The sequence below is a fragment of the Ranitomeya variabilis genome, chromosome 3, assembly GCF_051348905.1.
Source record: "Ranitomeya variabilis isolate aRanVar5 chromosome 3, aRanVar5.hap1, whole genome shotgun sequence".
In the NCBI taxonomy this organism is placed as follows: Eukaryota; Metazoa; Chordata; class Amphibia; order Anura; family Dendrobatidae; genus Ranitomeya; species Ranitomeya variabilis.
This window is the reverse complement of record NC_135234.1, coordinates 709765417-709780595: the sequence shown is the minus strand read 5'-3', so window position 1 is coordinate 709780595 and position 15179 is coordinate 709765417. Positions and strand designations below refer to the sequence as shown.

General features: G+C 45.8%; 1 protein-coding gene across 1 annotated transcript in view; it reads left to right on the top strand.

Annotated features, from left to right (window-relative positions):
- The window catches only part of USPL1 (ubiquitin specific peptidase like 1), a 131754-nt gene that overhangs the window by 106401 nt on the left and 10174 nt on the right, over nt 1-15179 (top strand). Inside the window, exons 9-11 of the mRNA XM_077299255.1 lie at nt 1332-1421; nt 12502-12631; nt 14183-14308. Of these exons, the coding sequence (XP_077155370.1) occupies nt 1332-1421; nt 12502-12631; nt 14183-14308 (346 nt within the window). The remainder of the gene's footprint in view (nt 1-1331; nt 1422-12501; nt 12632-14182; nt 14309-15179) is intronic.

Sequence of the window (15179 nt, the reverse complement as noted above, 5' to 3'; positions counted from 1 at the left end):
AGTTCTTGATTACATTTGCACGCACTGCAGCAGAGATTTTGGCCCACTCCTCCATACAGATTTTTTCCAGATCTTTCAGATTTTGGGCAATATTGAGTGTCCCCCCCCACCCCCAAGATTTTCTATTGGGCACATGTCTGGAGTCTAGCTAGGCCACTCCAGGACCTTGAAATGCTTCTTATGGAGCCACTCCTTAGTTGCCCTGGCTGTGTTTTCGGTTCATTGTCCTGCTGGAAGACCTGACCACGACCCATCTTCAATGCTCTTACTGAGGGAAGGGAGGATGTTGGCCAAACTTTTGAGATACATGACCTCATCCATCCTCCTTCAATACTGTGCAGTCATCCTGTGCCCTTTGCAGAAAAGTTATCATGTGTTCCCCCACCATGCTTCACGGTTGGGACGGTATTCTTGGGAATGAACTCGGCCTTCTTCCTCCAAACACGGCGTGTGCAGTTGATACCAGAAAGTTCTATTTTGTTCTCATCTGACCACATGAGCTTCTCCCATGCCTCCTCTGGAACATCCAGATGGTCATTGGCACATTTCAAACGGGCCTGGACATGTGCTGGCATGAGCAGGGGGGCCTTGTGTGCCCTGCAGGATTTTAATCCATGACTGTAGTGTGTTACTAGCGGTAATGTTTGCGTGTTCCCAGCTCTCTTGAGGTCATTCACCAGGTCCTCCCGTGTAGTTCTGGGCTGATTCCTGACCTTCCTCAGAATCGTCATTACCCCATGTGGCAAGATTTTGCATGGAGCCCCAGACCATGGAAGAGTGATCTTGTGTTTCTTCCATTTTCTAATAATTGAGCCAACAGTTGTTGCCTTCTTACCAAGCTGCTTGCCCATTGTCCTTTAGCCCATCCCAGCCTTGTGCACGTCTGCAATTTTGTCCTTGTTGTCCATAGCCAGCTCTTTGGCCTTGGCTATGGTGGAGAGGTTAGAGTGTGATTGAGTTTGTGAACAGGTCTCTTTTATACAGGTAATGAGGGCATAGTAGGAGGGCTTCTTAAAGAAAAACTAATAGGTCTGTAAGCCAGAATTCTTGCTGGTTGGTAAGTGATGAAATTCTTATTTCATACAATAAAATGCAACTTCATTGTTTTAAAAATGTGATTTTCTGTTTTTTATTTTTAGATTCTGTCTGACAGGTGAAGTGTACCTACGATAAAAATCACAGACCTCTCCGTTCTTTGTAGGTGGGAAAACATACAGAATTGGCAGATACACTGCCGATATTTATAGTGAGCATACATACGCACACGCGCATACATGTATAGCTTTATCTTGGCATTTGAAGATTTACATTCCCTCACTCTGTTTTTGCAGATCACAGGCGACCAAAGTATGAGAAGTGTCTGCATGAGCTCAGAATAAGCATCTTTGAAAAACTGCAACCACTTTTGAAGTGCAAACTGGGTACGTACAACACCAGAGAAAACGACTTAGATGTGCAATATGCTTTCATACATGCAAACCTTTTGTGGACTGCACAATTCATGTCACTATAATAATTTTCATAGTAATAAAAGAATTTAGTAAGAGCTAAATCTACCCTGCCCTGCCCAAATATACACCCTTCTGAACACTAAACTTTGGTAGCGGTGGATCCACTTCAGATAAACCATTTCTTGCCATTTTAAAGTAGTTCTATTGGTGTCAAATCTTTGGAGAATTCTATGCTCCCACAAGATGTTTTCAAAAGCGAGCGACCTGCGGGCCCGTACAATGAGGGTTTAGAAGCCACAAGCTGCATTGTCACTACACAAGTGGTGTAGAGAGAACCCTTCTACATTCCGTGTATCTGAAACCGTGCACAATGCCACCGCGTCACTTCTGTGCAATATCAAGCGTAGAGACCTATTATGTCACTAGTTGGCAGTTTCAGCCTGGATCCTTTCATCTTCATTAAAAGGGATATTTTGGGGTGAGGCTTTAAGAAGTTTTCAGCTTTCTGGAATTTCTTGTGCTCCAGTTGCATTTTGCATTCCTGGACTGCAGTAATAGGATTAACGTAAGGGGTTGAAGACATGCACTTCTTCAAATTTTCCCTTAAATCTAAAATAGTGCTCTAGTTTTATCTGTTCAGTAAATTAAAGGGAATCTTTCACCTACTTTTTCGTATGTGAGCTGCGGCCACCACCAATCAGGGGCTTATGTACAGCATTCTGTAACCTGAAAGATAAGAAAAACGAGTTGGATTATACTCACCTGGGGGGCGGTCTGGTCCGATGGGCGTCGCGGTCTTGTCCAGCGCCTCCCATCTTCATGCGATGACGTCCTCTTCCTTGCTTCATGTCGCGGCTCCTCCGCCTGCGCAGAAGCCGCGACAGGAAGCAAAGAAGAGGACGACATCGCATGAAGATGAAGACGCCCATCGGACCGCCCCCCCAGGTGAGTATAATGTAACTCGTTTTTCTTTTCTTTCTGGTTACATTGGGGGGGGGGATTCTGTAGATAAGCCCCTGATGGCAGTGGCTGCAGCTCATATACGAAAAAGTAGGTGAAAGATTCCCTTTTAAAGAAGTGTTCTTCCTCCTCCTCCCATCAAAGTTTTTTATCCTAGGCTATGTGCCCATGTTGCAGAATCTAAGCAGAATTTTCCTTATCAAACCTGGACTCCCTTGCCAGGAAATCTGCTTGTGTTTTTCTAGCATTTGTTTTCTGCGTTTTTATCACGTATTTGTCGTGTTTTTCTCACGTTTTTTACATGCTTTTTTTTCCATGCGTCCCAATACAATTTTATAGCGGCGAAATCGCCACAATTCTGCAAAATTTAATGAACATGCTGCGTTTTTTTTCCGTGAAGGGTTTCCGCTGTGGAAAAAAGCACAGCATGGACACAACAATTGCGGAATGCCTTTAAAATAATGGGATGCGTTTTGAAAGCGGTTTTTAAGGGTTTCCGCAGCAGAAAAATGTGGCAAAAACGCAGCGTGGGCACATAGCCTAAATATATTTTGGCCTTTTTACCCAGTTAATTCTTCTTTTTCCATTAGGTCTCTGACCGCATGTGATTAAACACTGATTAACTGGATCCTTCTAAGCTCTATGTAGAAACGGGAGGTCTTTTTTTTTTTTTTTTCCCCTGCATGAGTCATCATCATCATCTTCAGCTCCTGACCCAGTTGCTTCTCTTCCCTGCCAGTGAACTTTGCAGTGATGTAAAATTGTAGTTCTAATGATGACTTGTACAGGGAACATTGACCTTTTTCTACATAGAGTGCTTCTTTAAGAACTTATTAACCTTTGCTTAGTTATTTAGTCTTTTCCTCCATGGATAGTCTTATGTATATTTGCTTGTGTATCATTTAGGTTTTTTTTTTATTGTTACTTTGTGGCTGGTGTTGGTTCTTCCTAGGCTGCTTTTAGTATTATGTAGGGGTAACACCGAGCACCATAGCAAAAATGGCATTAGCTGACATTTTCCATCCCCTGCAATAATACTTGGATAAGCCTGACGACTTGTCTTCTAATACACCAACATATTCTACAATGCTAGCGGTCACATTTTAACCCGTTCAGCACTAGGAGGCCATCTGTCACATAGGATTGAAGCTTTCATGTGCAGTTTATTTTTAATTAGGTGGCCCCCCCTTCATTGCAGGTGTCTGAGAAGTGACTTAACGTTTTTGGACATATCGGACAGCGTTCTAGTGTAAGTAGAATAACAACTGCAAGGTATGGAAAATAATGGGCTGTAGTGTAAAGCGAGCCTCGCTGGGAGGAATCCTCAGAGAGCGGTCCCTTCTTACACTGAGGGCAGATTACTTGTAAGAATGAGAGAAAAGATAGTCGTAGGTGATCCTGGTGCAGTAAATGGGCCTGGAGTAACCCGGACGCTGGGCACAGGGTGACTATACCTCAGGGTAAAGTGGAATTGTACACATTTTGACTAAGTTACACACAACAACAACACAAAGTTGCTGGCGTATTCTCCTGTCCAAAGTCTGCTCTGCCACCATGATTCTGAATTTAAGCCTCTTTTTTTCAAAACAGGGATACGGAGGAAAGTGTGTGCTGTACATGTGCCAATTGTGCATCATATTACAGATGGGCCCATGGATGTCTGTGGGTGTGAAAGTTATCTGGAGAAAGAGAGATATATATATATATATATATATATATATATATATATATATATATATATATATATATATATATATATATATATATATATATACATATACACACACACTCTGATTTCTCCTTCTCCTCATTGGGGGACACAACCATGGGTGTATGCTGCTGCCACTAGGAGGCTGACACTAAGTTAACAGAAAAAATTAGCTCCTCTTCTGCAGTATACACCCTCCTGCTGGCTCCCAGAGAACCAGGTGTAGCTTAGTGTCTGTAGGAGGCACATGGGTCTGCTATTCAGACCCAAAACTCTTTATTTTATTTTTACATTTTTTAAAAATTTTACTTTCTTTTTTTTTTTTATTTTTTTTATTTTTTACAATAAAAGAAGGGGCGACGTATCCTTTCAAGGCTCCAATCTCCCCGAACCATCAACAGGCGAGCACGGAGACTGTTGCCTCTCCGTATCCTCTCCTGCGACGTGGGATGCCATGCCTGAACTGATTCTTGGGGCCACTGGTCCCTTTAAGGGCACCAATCTCCCCACACCTTTAACGGACGAGCACATGGAGTGTCGCCTCCACGTATCCTATTCCGCAGCCATGCCTAATGCCGGACATTCAGCCCTGTCCCATCCCCTTGGATGTACAGAGGCCCCCACCTCGTGGTGTCCAAGCAGCCCCCACAGCACCACCACTGGATGGTAGAAGGAGGCAGACGTTCCCTCTCCACCTCCCTTCTAAAGGGATGGTGGATTGAGGGTTTTCCCCCTTACCCCTGCACCATCCAAACCAGCAGCAGCACAGGAGAACCTGCAGCAAGCCGCCTTACCTGCCACCCAGCAGCTTCTTCGGGTAAGTGCAGGAGCTGGAGGGCTCCTTTCAGGTGGTCTGGGGCGGCGCTGGTTAAGGGGAACCCATTTTAACTGCGGGGGCACGCATTCTTCCCCTTCCTACATCGATACGGGCCAGAACCGCAAATTTAGTCCCCGGCTTTGGCCCTGTACTAGGCCACAACCCCTATCTCTGCCCATGCGATGCGGAGGCTCCGCCCACCGATCCTGGGGCTTCTCGCACAGCACGACAAGCGCCTCTGAGATCTCGGGGGCCATCTTTCTCCCCCCAGACCACCTCAGGACACACTAACTGCCATCAGGCCCGGCAGCAAGTGTTCCCAGCGCAGGGGCAACGCAGTTGGAGAAAAGCAGGAGGAGCGGTGACACAGAGCTGGGTAAGGGAGCGCTGCATTATGCATCCTCCTCCCTGCTGTAACCCCTTTTCTCAGCAGTATCCTTCTCAGTAGCCCCTAATATTACAGGGCCACATAGAAGGCATCAAAAAAGTCTACACAAAAGAAACAAGGATCCCTAAAATATAACTTTTAATATATAAAGTTAGAAATTGTTCCAAAATTGGAGACAATCCAAATGGTAAAAGGCCAGCATCTGCTGATGAACCCCCGCCATTCCCACGGGGGGGAAACGCGTTGGGCACTGTTAGGGATGTCATTCCTATATGAAGCTTCACTGGTGGCTCAGGTCGGACGGTGATCTCCGCCTTGGTTGTGGTGCAATACAGCTCAGATGAGTATATGATCACTGCACCCTATATGATACGAATCTAACATCATTGCAACTATTTACTATATACGTTATAAGATTATGTATGAAGCCCTATTATGGGCAATACATAGTTAATGAGCTGTGGTTTTGCGGAGCCCTGTCCTTGACACTATTGTACATTATGATGTTGAGAAGTACAATCTTTATAGAGTCTGAGCGGTGGCTTTATGTGGATAGCTATCTCTGCTACGACTGTTACCCATTATAGTTCTAAGGAACGCAAGGTCATTGTACCATGCTATGCACAATCAGGTGCTATTGTAATTGTGATTCTGTATAGCCCTTTTATGGGTAATGTATAGCTAAAGAGTTGTTAATTGCGGAGCTCCGTCCATCTCTTTTTATTAAGTACTAGGGCAAATGAGACAAATGCACATCTTTTTGCAATTTATTTGCCCAGACTGCATTTAGACATTGGAGTTTCAATAGGGATATTTAGAGGTAAATTATCTGTTATAGCCTCTATATTAAGGATTAAATATCCCCTCTATTTAATTGTTTTGGGTTTGGTTTGTTTTTTCTTTTTTTTTTCAATTTTTTTTGTATCTTTTGCTTGTTTTGTTTTTGCTTTTTTTGGGGGGGGCAATGGGTGTACTGGGACACAATTCTAGTCACTGTAGGGATATTAGGGCAAGCCGTCGTTGAGTAAGGGGCACCTACCACTAAAACTTAGGGTGCCAACCTCTGCTGCCAGGCAGGGGTCAGTACAGTGGACCCGCAAGGCATAACAGGACATACTATTAAGATATATTTTTCCCTATGGTAATTTATGTATATCTGCTGTTTTGTCTCCAATTTTGCAAGAATTTTTTACTTTATTTTTTAAAAGTTATATTTTAGGGATCCTTGTTTCTTTTGTTTTTTGTGCTGTTCTAGGATCTTAATAGATTTGATTTGGTTGATAATCAAAAAGTCTAACAAGACTATGGCTATATTCTTTACTTCGTGTTCCTCCTGTCAATCTGCATTTCCTAAGGCTCAGAGTTCGCCACTCTGCAATGCCTGTGACCTCAACTGCGCTCAGGAGCCCTCTGCCGCCACCGAGCCCAGTGTACCTAGTCCCCTTGAGTGGGATTAGTCACTGTCTCAATCCATGGCTCCGCTGGCCAAAGCGATTGAATCCCTCCGTGATCCTTCGGGGGACCAGAGCGTTTGCAGGACTGATGTAGTCGGATCCTCCCCAGGCCAGAAGCAGTGGGTTAGCAAAGGCCAAAAGCACTCTAGAAGCCATCAGGCATCTAGAAAACGGATCCGTAGCACGTCTCCTGAGCAGACACGTGCCTTGTCGCCTCACAGCTCCATTTCTTGCTCTCCAGAGTTCAGTAGTGAATGCGAATCTGATGGTTCCTTAGATCCGGATTCGCCAGACTTTCAGAAGACCGTGGATTCACTTATTGAGGCAGTCAACCAGGCTTTAAAGGTTGAGGAAGATTCCGGCTCCACTCCGGATCAGATATTGTCCTTTAAGAGAACTAAACGCTCTCATAAGGCATTTGCTATTCATCCTGAATTTAGAGCCATAGTTAATAGGCATAGAGAACGCCCGGATAAATGCTTCACAGGACAAAGGCCTCTTGAAGCCAAGTATCCTCTTTCAGCTGATCTGTAAAAGAATTGGGCAGAATCTCCGGTGGTAGACCCTCCAGTATCCCACCTAGCATCCAAAACTCTCCTGTCCGTGGCGGATGGCTCATCCATCAAAATCCTGTGGACCGTCAGATAGAAGGCTTGGCCCACCCTGCTTTTGAGGCCTCAGGCTCGGCCCTCTATCCATCCTTTGCCGCAGCATGGGTAACTAAGGCTATGGTTTTCTGGTCAGAGACCTTAGCCAATTCTTTTCGGAACACTAAGCTTACTCCAGAGGCGGCGCACCTTGCCAACCAAATTTCCCGGGCAGGCGATTACCTGGTACAGGCATCCTTGGATGCTGCCTGTTGTGCTGCTCAATCAGCAGCTAATGCCATCTCTATCAGAATGTCATTATGGCTCAGAGTGGAAGGCGAACTCTGGATCAAAACTCTCACCTCCCTTCCTTATCAAACCAGTCGCTTATTTGGAGAAAAGCTGGATCAGATAATTTCCGATAGTACAAGAGGAAAGAGTAAATTCCTTCCCCAACAGAGACTTAGGCGTCCCTTTCAGAGACAGCAACAAATCCGTTTCCGTTCCTTTCGCTCCACTCCAAGCTGGTTCAGGACATTCTCCACGAAGAGATGGAGGAACTCAGGTCTCGTACAGGCCTAACCAGCACTGGAAGTCCCGACCCAAACAGTCGAGGCCTAAAGGACCTAGGTCCCAGAGATTTTCCTCACGCTGACTATCAGCGCTATCCGGTCTACACCGGCAGGGTAGGCGGGCACCTACTTCTCTTTCGTCAGGTCTGGCTTTCCGTCGTCTCCGACAAGCGGGTCAGAGTCTGGTGTCGTCCGGATACAAGATCAACTTTGCTATGTGCCCCCCTTCATGTTGCTTTCTTTCTCGTCCTCATTCTTCGGAGGCAAGGGCAAAGACTTTCTCCCGGGCCATAGGCGCATTGCGTCACGATGGCATCATTGTCCCCGTCCCATAAAGCAAAAGGTTTCAGGGTTTCTATTCAAACTTTTTTGTCGTCCCAAAGAAGGACGGAAAGGTGAGACCCATACTAAACCTCAAACTTCTAAACAAGTTTGTCAAGGTCCGTCATTTCCGCATGGAAACTCTGCGTTCAGTTATCACTTCCCTGGAGGAAGGGGAATTCTTGGCCTCAATCGACATCCGAGACGCTTACTTAAACATTCCAATTTTTCCCTCTCACCAGAGATTCCTGCACTATGCCATTCGCGACCAGCATTTCCAATTCACAGCCCTGCACTTCGGCCTTGCTACTGCCCCCAGAGTGTTCACAAAGGTCATGGCGGCCGTCATGTCCATTCTGCACTCTCAGGGCGTGATCATTCTGCCCTATCTGGACGATCTGTTGTTCAAAAGTCCGTCCTTCCACGACTGCATGGAGTCCATTCACATTACTTACGATACCCTTTCTCGCCTGGACTGGCTGATAAACTAATGCAAATCCTCTCCGGTCCCAGCCCGGCAAATCTCCTTTCTAGGAATGTCCCTGGACTCGTCTCGGGGGTTGGTAATTCTCCCTCCAGACAGTCTTGGCCCTTCAACGAGGAGCCAGAGCGCTTCGTCAGTCTACCCTGTCATGGTTCTCAATGGCAAGAGAACATAGCCCAGCAAACATAAGAACTAGCTCTTGGAAGGATGGAAACTAAACTGACCATGAACTAAACCTGCCGCACAACTAACAGTAGCCGGGTAGCGTTGCCTGCGTTTTATCCCTAGACGCCCAGCGCCGGCCGGAGGACTAACTAATCCTGGCAGAGGAAAATACAGTCCTGGCTCACCTCTAGAGAAATTTCCCCGAAAGGCAGACAGAGGCCCCCACATATATTGGCGGTGATTTTAGATGAAATAACAAACGTAGTATGAAAATAGGTTTAGCAAAATTGAGGTCCGCTTACTAGATAGCAGGAAGACAGAAAGGGCACTTTCATGGTCAGCTGAAAACCCTATCAAAACACCATCCTGAAATTACTTTAAGACTCTAGTATTAACTCATAACATCAGAGTGGCAATTTCAGATCACAAGAGCTTTCCAGACACAGAAACGAAACTACAGCTGTGAACTGGAACAAAATGCAAAAACAAACGAGGACTAAAGTCCAACTTAGCTGGGAGTTGTCTAGCAGCAGGAACATGCACAGAAAGGCTTCTGATTACAATGTTGACCGGCATGGAAGTGACAGAGGAGCAAGGCTAAATAGCGACTCCCACATCCTGATGGAAACAGGTGAACAGAGGGGATGATGCACACCAGTTCAATTCCACCAGTGGCCACCGGGGGAGCCCAAAATCCAATTTCACAACACTACCCCTCACTCCATCCGGTTTGCAATGAGGGTACTAGGAAAGATGGTGGCCGCAATGGAAGCAGTCCCCTTTGTGCTACTGCACCTTCGTCCCCTACTACATGCCCTTCTGGCAGCTTGGGACAGAAACCCTTTCTCCCTCAACCAAGGGTGCCGCTTATCCCTGCAGGTCAGACAGACTTTCAGGTGGTGGACATTGAACTCTTCCCTCAACCGTGGGAAGTCCTTTCTACCCGTTCAATGGCTAGTGGTGACTACCGATGCCAGTCTTCAGGCTGGGGAGCAGTCTTCCGCCACCACACTGCTCAGGGTCAATTCAGGAATCGAAGCTACTGATAAACATTCTGGAGATCCATGCTATTCAACTGGCCCTGCAGCACTTCCATCACCTTCTGGTGGGTCACACCATCCGTAACCAATCAGACAATGCCACGGCTGTGGCATACATCAACAATCGGGGGTACCCGCAGCAGGACAGCCATGTCCGAGGTAACTCGCATCCTTGGATGGGCAGAGAACAACCACTTGGTGATCTCAGCGGTACAAATTCCAGGAGTGGAAAACTAGACGGCGGACTTCCTCAGCCGTCAGGGTCTCACTTTGGGGCAGTAGGAGCTTCATCTGGATGTCTTCTCCCAGTTCTGTCTTCGCTGGGAGATCCCAGATGTGGACCTCATGGCTTCCAGACTGAATGCCAAGGTTCCCCAATTTATAGCGAGGTCTCGAGATCCAAGAGCCATTGATGTCAACGCTCTGGTTCTTTTATGGCACCAATTCCGCCTTCCGTACATTTTTCCTTCTCTACCGTTACTCACCAGAGTAATCGGGAAAATCAAGGTGGAAGGAGTACCGGTGATCCTGGTTGCTCTCGATTGGCCTCGCCGTGCATGGTTCGCAGAGTTGGTACACCTAGTCGCCGACATACCCTGGAGACTGCCGGGTCAGCCAGATCTGCTCTCCCAGGGCCCCATCTACCACCAGAACTCAGGGGTCCTGTTTTTAACAACGTGCCCATTGAATCCTGGGTCTTGACCCAGGCTGGGTTTTCTCAACAGGTGATTTCCACCATGGTTCGTGCCCGTAAACCCTCCTCAGTACACATCTATCAGCGTACCTGGAAGACATTTTTTTCTTGGTGCAAGGATTTTGGTCTTTCTCCTCTCGTCTTCTCAGTTCCCACCATTTTAGAGTTCCTACAGGCTGGGCTGGACTCTTGTCTGGCACTCAGCTCTCTCAAGGGCCAAATTTCTGCTCTAATCGGTCTTATTTCTGAGATTCATCACGTCAAGACTTCAGGTGAAGACTTTTCTTCAGGGGGTGTCATGTGTCGCTCCTCCCTATCGCATTCCTTTAGAGCCTTGGGACCTCAACTTGGTGCTAAGTGCCCTTTTGGAACCGCCCTTTGAACCGCTTCAGGACATTTCACTGGTCTTTCTGTCCTGGAAGGTTGCCTTCCTTGTGGCGATCACATCGATCAGACCGGTTTCGGCATTGGCCACCTTATCCTGACAAGCGCCTTTCCTTAACTTCCATCAGGACAAGGTTGTCCTCAGGCCTTCGCCATCCTTTTTGCCAAAGGTTGTTTCGTCCTTCCATCTTAACGAGTACATTGTTCTTCCTTTTGTCCGGCCCCTATTCACAGAGCTGAAAGAGCTCTCCACACTCTGGACCTAGTCAGGGCTCTGGGAAGGTACGTCTCAAGGACGGTATCCTTCAGAAGAAGAGATGCTCTGTTCGTTCTCCTGGAAGGTCACAGGACGGGTCTTGCCTCTTCTAAGGCCACGATAGCTAGGTGGATTTGTTCCACCATCCAGGAGTCACATCGAGTCAGAAGTCAGCCCATCCCAACGGCGATCAGAGCACACTCCACTCGGATGGTGGGGATTTCTAGGGCCATTTGGCATCAGGCGACGGCGGAGCAGGTCTGTAAAGCTGCGACTTGGTTCAGTTTACATACCTTTGCAAAGCACTGTAATATTCACTCTCAGGCTTCAGCGGATGCAAGTCTGGGCAGAAGAATTCTGCAGGCAGCAGTGGTGCACATTTAGGCAGTTGTTGCATGAAGCCTAATCCTTTGTTGTTTTCCCATCCAGGGACTGCTTTGGGACGTCCCATGGTCTGTGTCCCCCAATGAGGCGAAGGAGAAACAGGGATTTTTGTGTACTCACCGTAAAATCCTTTTCTCCAAGCTTCTTTTTGGGGGTCACAGCACCCACCCTGTTAGACTATCGGCTTATATGGCTTTTGCCTGTTCTTTTAAGTTGACATGTTGTACTCTTCTATGTTGTTACTATTTGTTCCTACTGCTTTTGCACAGAACTGGTTCTCTGAGAGCCAGCACCAGGATGTATACTGCAGAGGAGGAGCTAACTTTTTTTGTGTTAACTTAGTGTCAGCCTCCTAGTGGCAAGCAGCATACAACCCATGGTCTGTGTCCCCCAATGAGTGGCTCGGAGAAAAGGATTTTATGTTGAGTACACAAAAATACCTGTTTTTTTTTAAGTTTTTTTTTTTTATTTTTTACAAACCACCATGGGCTCGTATTTATCCATGACTAGAGGGATTGTCCAGGCGCTTTTTATTTTAGAGGAGAGAACTCGCAGACTTTTCAGAATGTGCACATTGATGACACCTTTAGTATATATAGGGCCATTGAGGCTGCTGCTTTCTGCATGAAGGTGTCATGACGCGCATCATCAGATATGAGCAAAACCGTAGTAACCTTTGCAGTGTTGCTGCCAGCCACAGTAAGATCTCTACTTTCACATAAATGTACATAATAAAATGTGCTACCATCTGGTGCTGAATGGGTTAAGTGTACAGTATAATGGAAAGAAATCTGCTGTTATTGCAAATTTATCTACATATTTTTTTTCTCCCACAGGCAAGAAAGAGAGCCCGGTCTTTGCGTTTCCTTTACTTCTTAAACTGGACCCCCTGACTGAGAACCTGTTCATGCATTCATTTATATGGCACTTTCAGTGTGAGGTCTGTGAGTACAGCTACCAGCAGAGGTGAGTGCGAGGGCCACAGGGGCCAGTCTGCCCCCTATTACTGAGCAATAAACCTAATAAATGATTTGTAAACTGAAGATGATTGTTGTCCCTGGCACTGGACAGTGCAATGTTTTCTGCATGATCCTGAAGCGAGCAGTCTTGTAGAAATCCTGCAGCGAACATGGGTTAAAGTTCTGCGGACTTCATCGTTTTATCAGCAGTAAATGGAAGAACCCGGTTGTTGTCCTATTGCACATAAGTGGTTAGGGTTACTCATGTCCACGCTGGTCAAGTTCGTTCGTTACTCATCATAGGATCAATATAGAGTCCATATTTATGACTGACTTTGGGATATAACCTCTAACACCATAGATGACAAAACCTTACAAACTTATACTATTCATTGTCTGGTTGTAAGTTTGGTGAAGCTCCTAAAATCTCTTGGTCCTATGTCACTTTTGGACCTTTCCGGACTTACTGGATTTTTAACAAACACTTGTATTTTCCTCCTGAAATAACAATTCTTGAGCTTATTTTTAAGAACTTTTTCAGTAGCTGTTCTTCCTGGAGACTTCAGAATAATTTGATGTCAAGCTGTTGCCATTCCCCTTAAAGGGGACCAGAAAGCTGATATGTCGCCAGAAGATTGGGCCACATGTGTCAGACTCTGGCTGTATGATGTCAGCCAGTAAGTTTGACTCTGAATTGAACCGCTGCAGGATTTCTGAGAACGTACTGTAAAAGCCGCTGGGGACCGAGCCGCCCTGGAGACTAGTCTGAGAAATGGAACCTATCAGCAGGATTCCCCAATATAACTTATGGCCACCAGCATTAGGGCCTCTTTTACAGCATACTAGAGCGCAGGAAAGTCCCCAGTCTGAAGATCCCAAAAAGGACCATTTATTATACTCGTAGACGGCGCTGACCAGTCCAATAAATGTCTCTGGTCTTGATCCGGCACCTCATCTCTTCTTACGATCATCATTTTCTTTCCCTGCTTTTTGTTGATGACGCATCCTACGTCATCCACACAGTGTCCTCCATTGTGCTCCTGCACAAGTGCACTTCTCTCCACCTTGCCGATGGCAGAGCAAAGTACTGTAGGTGCATGCGCCGCGGCTTTACTTCTGGGTCTTCGGCACTCTTTAGCCTTTTCTGGCACATGTGCATTACGGTACTTTGCTATGTCCTTAGCAGGGCAGAGAGAGGTGCACAGGAGCATGATGGGGACACCGTGTGGGTGACTTAGGACGCGTCATGCACCAGAAGCGGGAAAGAGACCAGAGACGCCCTTCGGACTGGACAGCGCCATCTGTGAGTATAATAAAGGTCTTTTTGTTTTGGATCTGCCGAGTGGATTGAGGACTTCTTTCCAGCATTGCAGAATGGTGTAAACTGGAGGCCGTACTTTTCTATTAGGAGATCCTGGTGACCAGTTCCCTTTAAAAAAAAAAAAACAGCACTCCAATATTACACCTAAAATTATATTTTACTCGTATGCATTGCCTGGATTTCATCAAATTTTATCAATTTTAATGCTGATATCTGTCATTTCTTCCTCGTTTTTAGATGCCAAAAATCATTGACTACGTTCACAAAGGTAATTCCAGAATGGCATCCTCTGAATGCCGTACACTTGGGGCCATGCAATCGGTGCCGACACCCAAAGCAGAAACGGACAATGGTTCTGGAAAAGTAAGATGTTTCTCCTTTTTGTTTGAACAATACTTTTAGATTGGGAAGCTTGAGACCTTGCAGAGTCACTTTGTACCTGTGGTCACTGTTTGTGTGCAACAAGGGGACTTTTTTTTTTTTTTTTAAATTCGTTTATTGATTACAGGATAAATCGTACATACAATTGCCCATATTCATCATTATCCATCAGATACATAGAATTACCACACATATCCATGTCTGGAATATTATAAAGGTTATAAGCAATGCACGTCAATCATTTGTCAATATCCTATTCAAACATTAACTACATTAACTTCTAATAAAACCTCTAAAACTAACGTGTTGCCGCTTAAAGGAGAGTTCTAGATAGGTTCTACCCTGTGAGTAGACAGTGTCCGCGATCTTATACCTTTTCCTTGCATATTTGTTAAGGTATTTAACCTAAACAGTGTGACAGGAGGAGTTCCATCTTCCCCATATCTTTTCAAATTTAGCAGGATTACCTCTATTCTGGTATAGTGTCCGCTCATACGGAATAATGGAATTTACCAAGTCTACCCATGCTCTAAGAGTTGGACAAGAACCACCCATCCATCTCAGAGCCAGCATCTTTCGTGCTAAGAACAACGTCTCCCTCAGAAAGATTCCCGTATGACGATCCCAAGTCTCTGCCTCCCATACTCCAAATAAGCATATCAGGGGTTCAAGTGGGACAGGGGTCAACACTAGTGATGTCAATAATGTCGTTATCTCCCTCCAATACTGGAAGACAATAGGACATTTCCATATCATGTGGATAAAATCCGCATTGCTAGAGTGGCATCTTAAGCAGTCTGATGAGTGTAGACGACCTATTTTAAAAAGACGAATCGGGGTCAAATAGGATTGA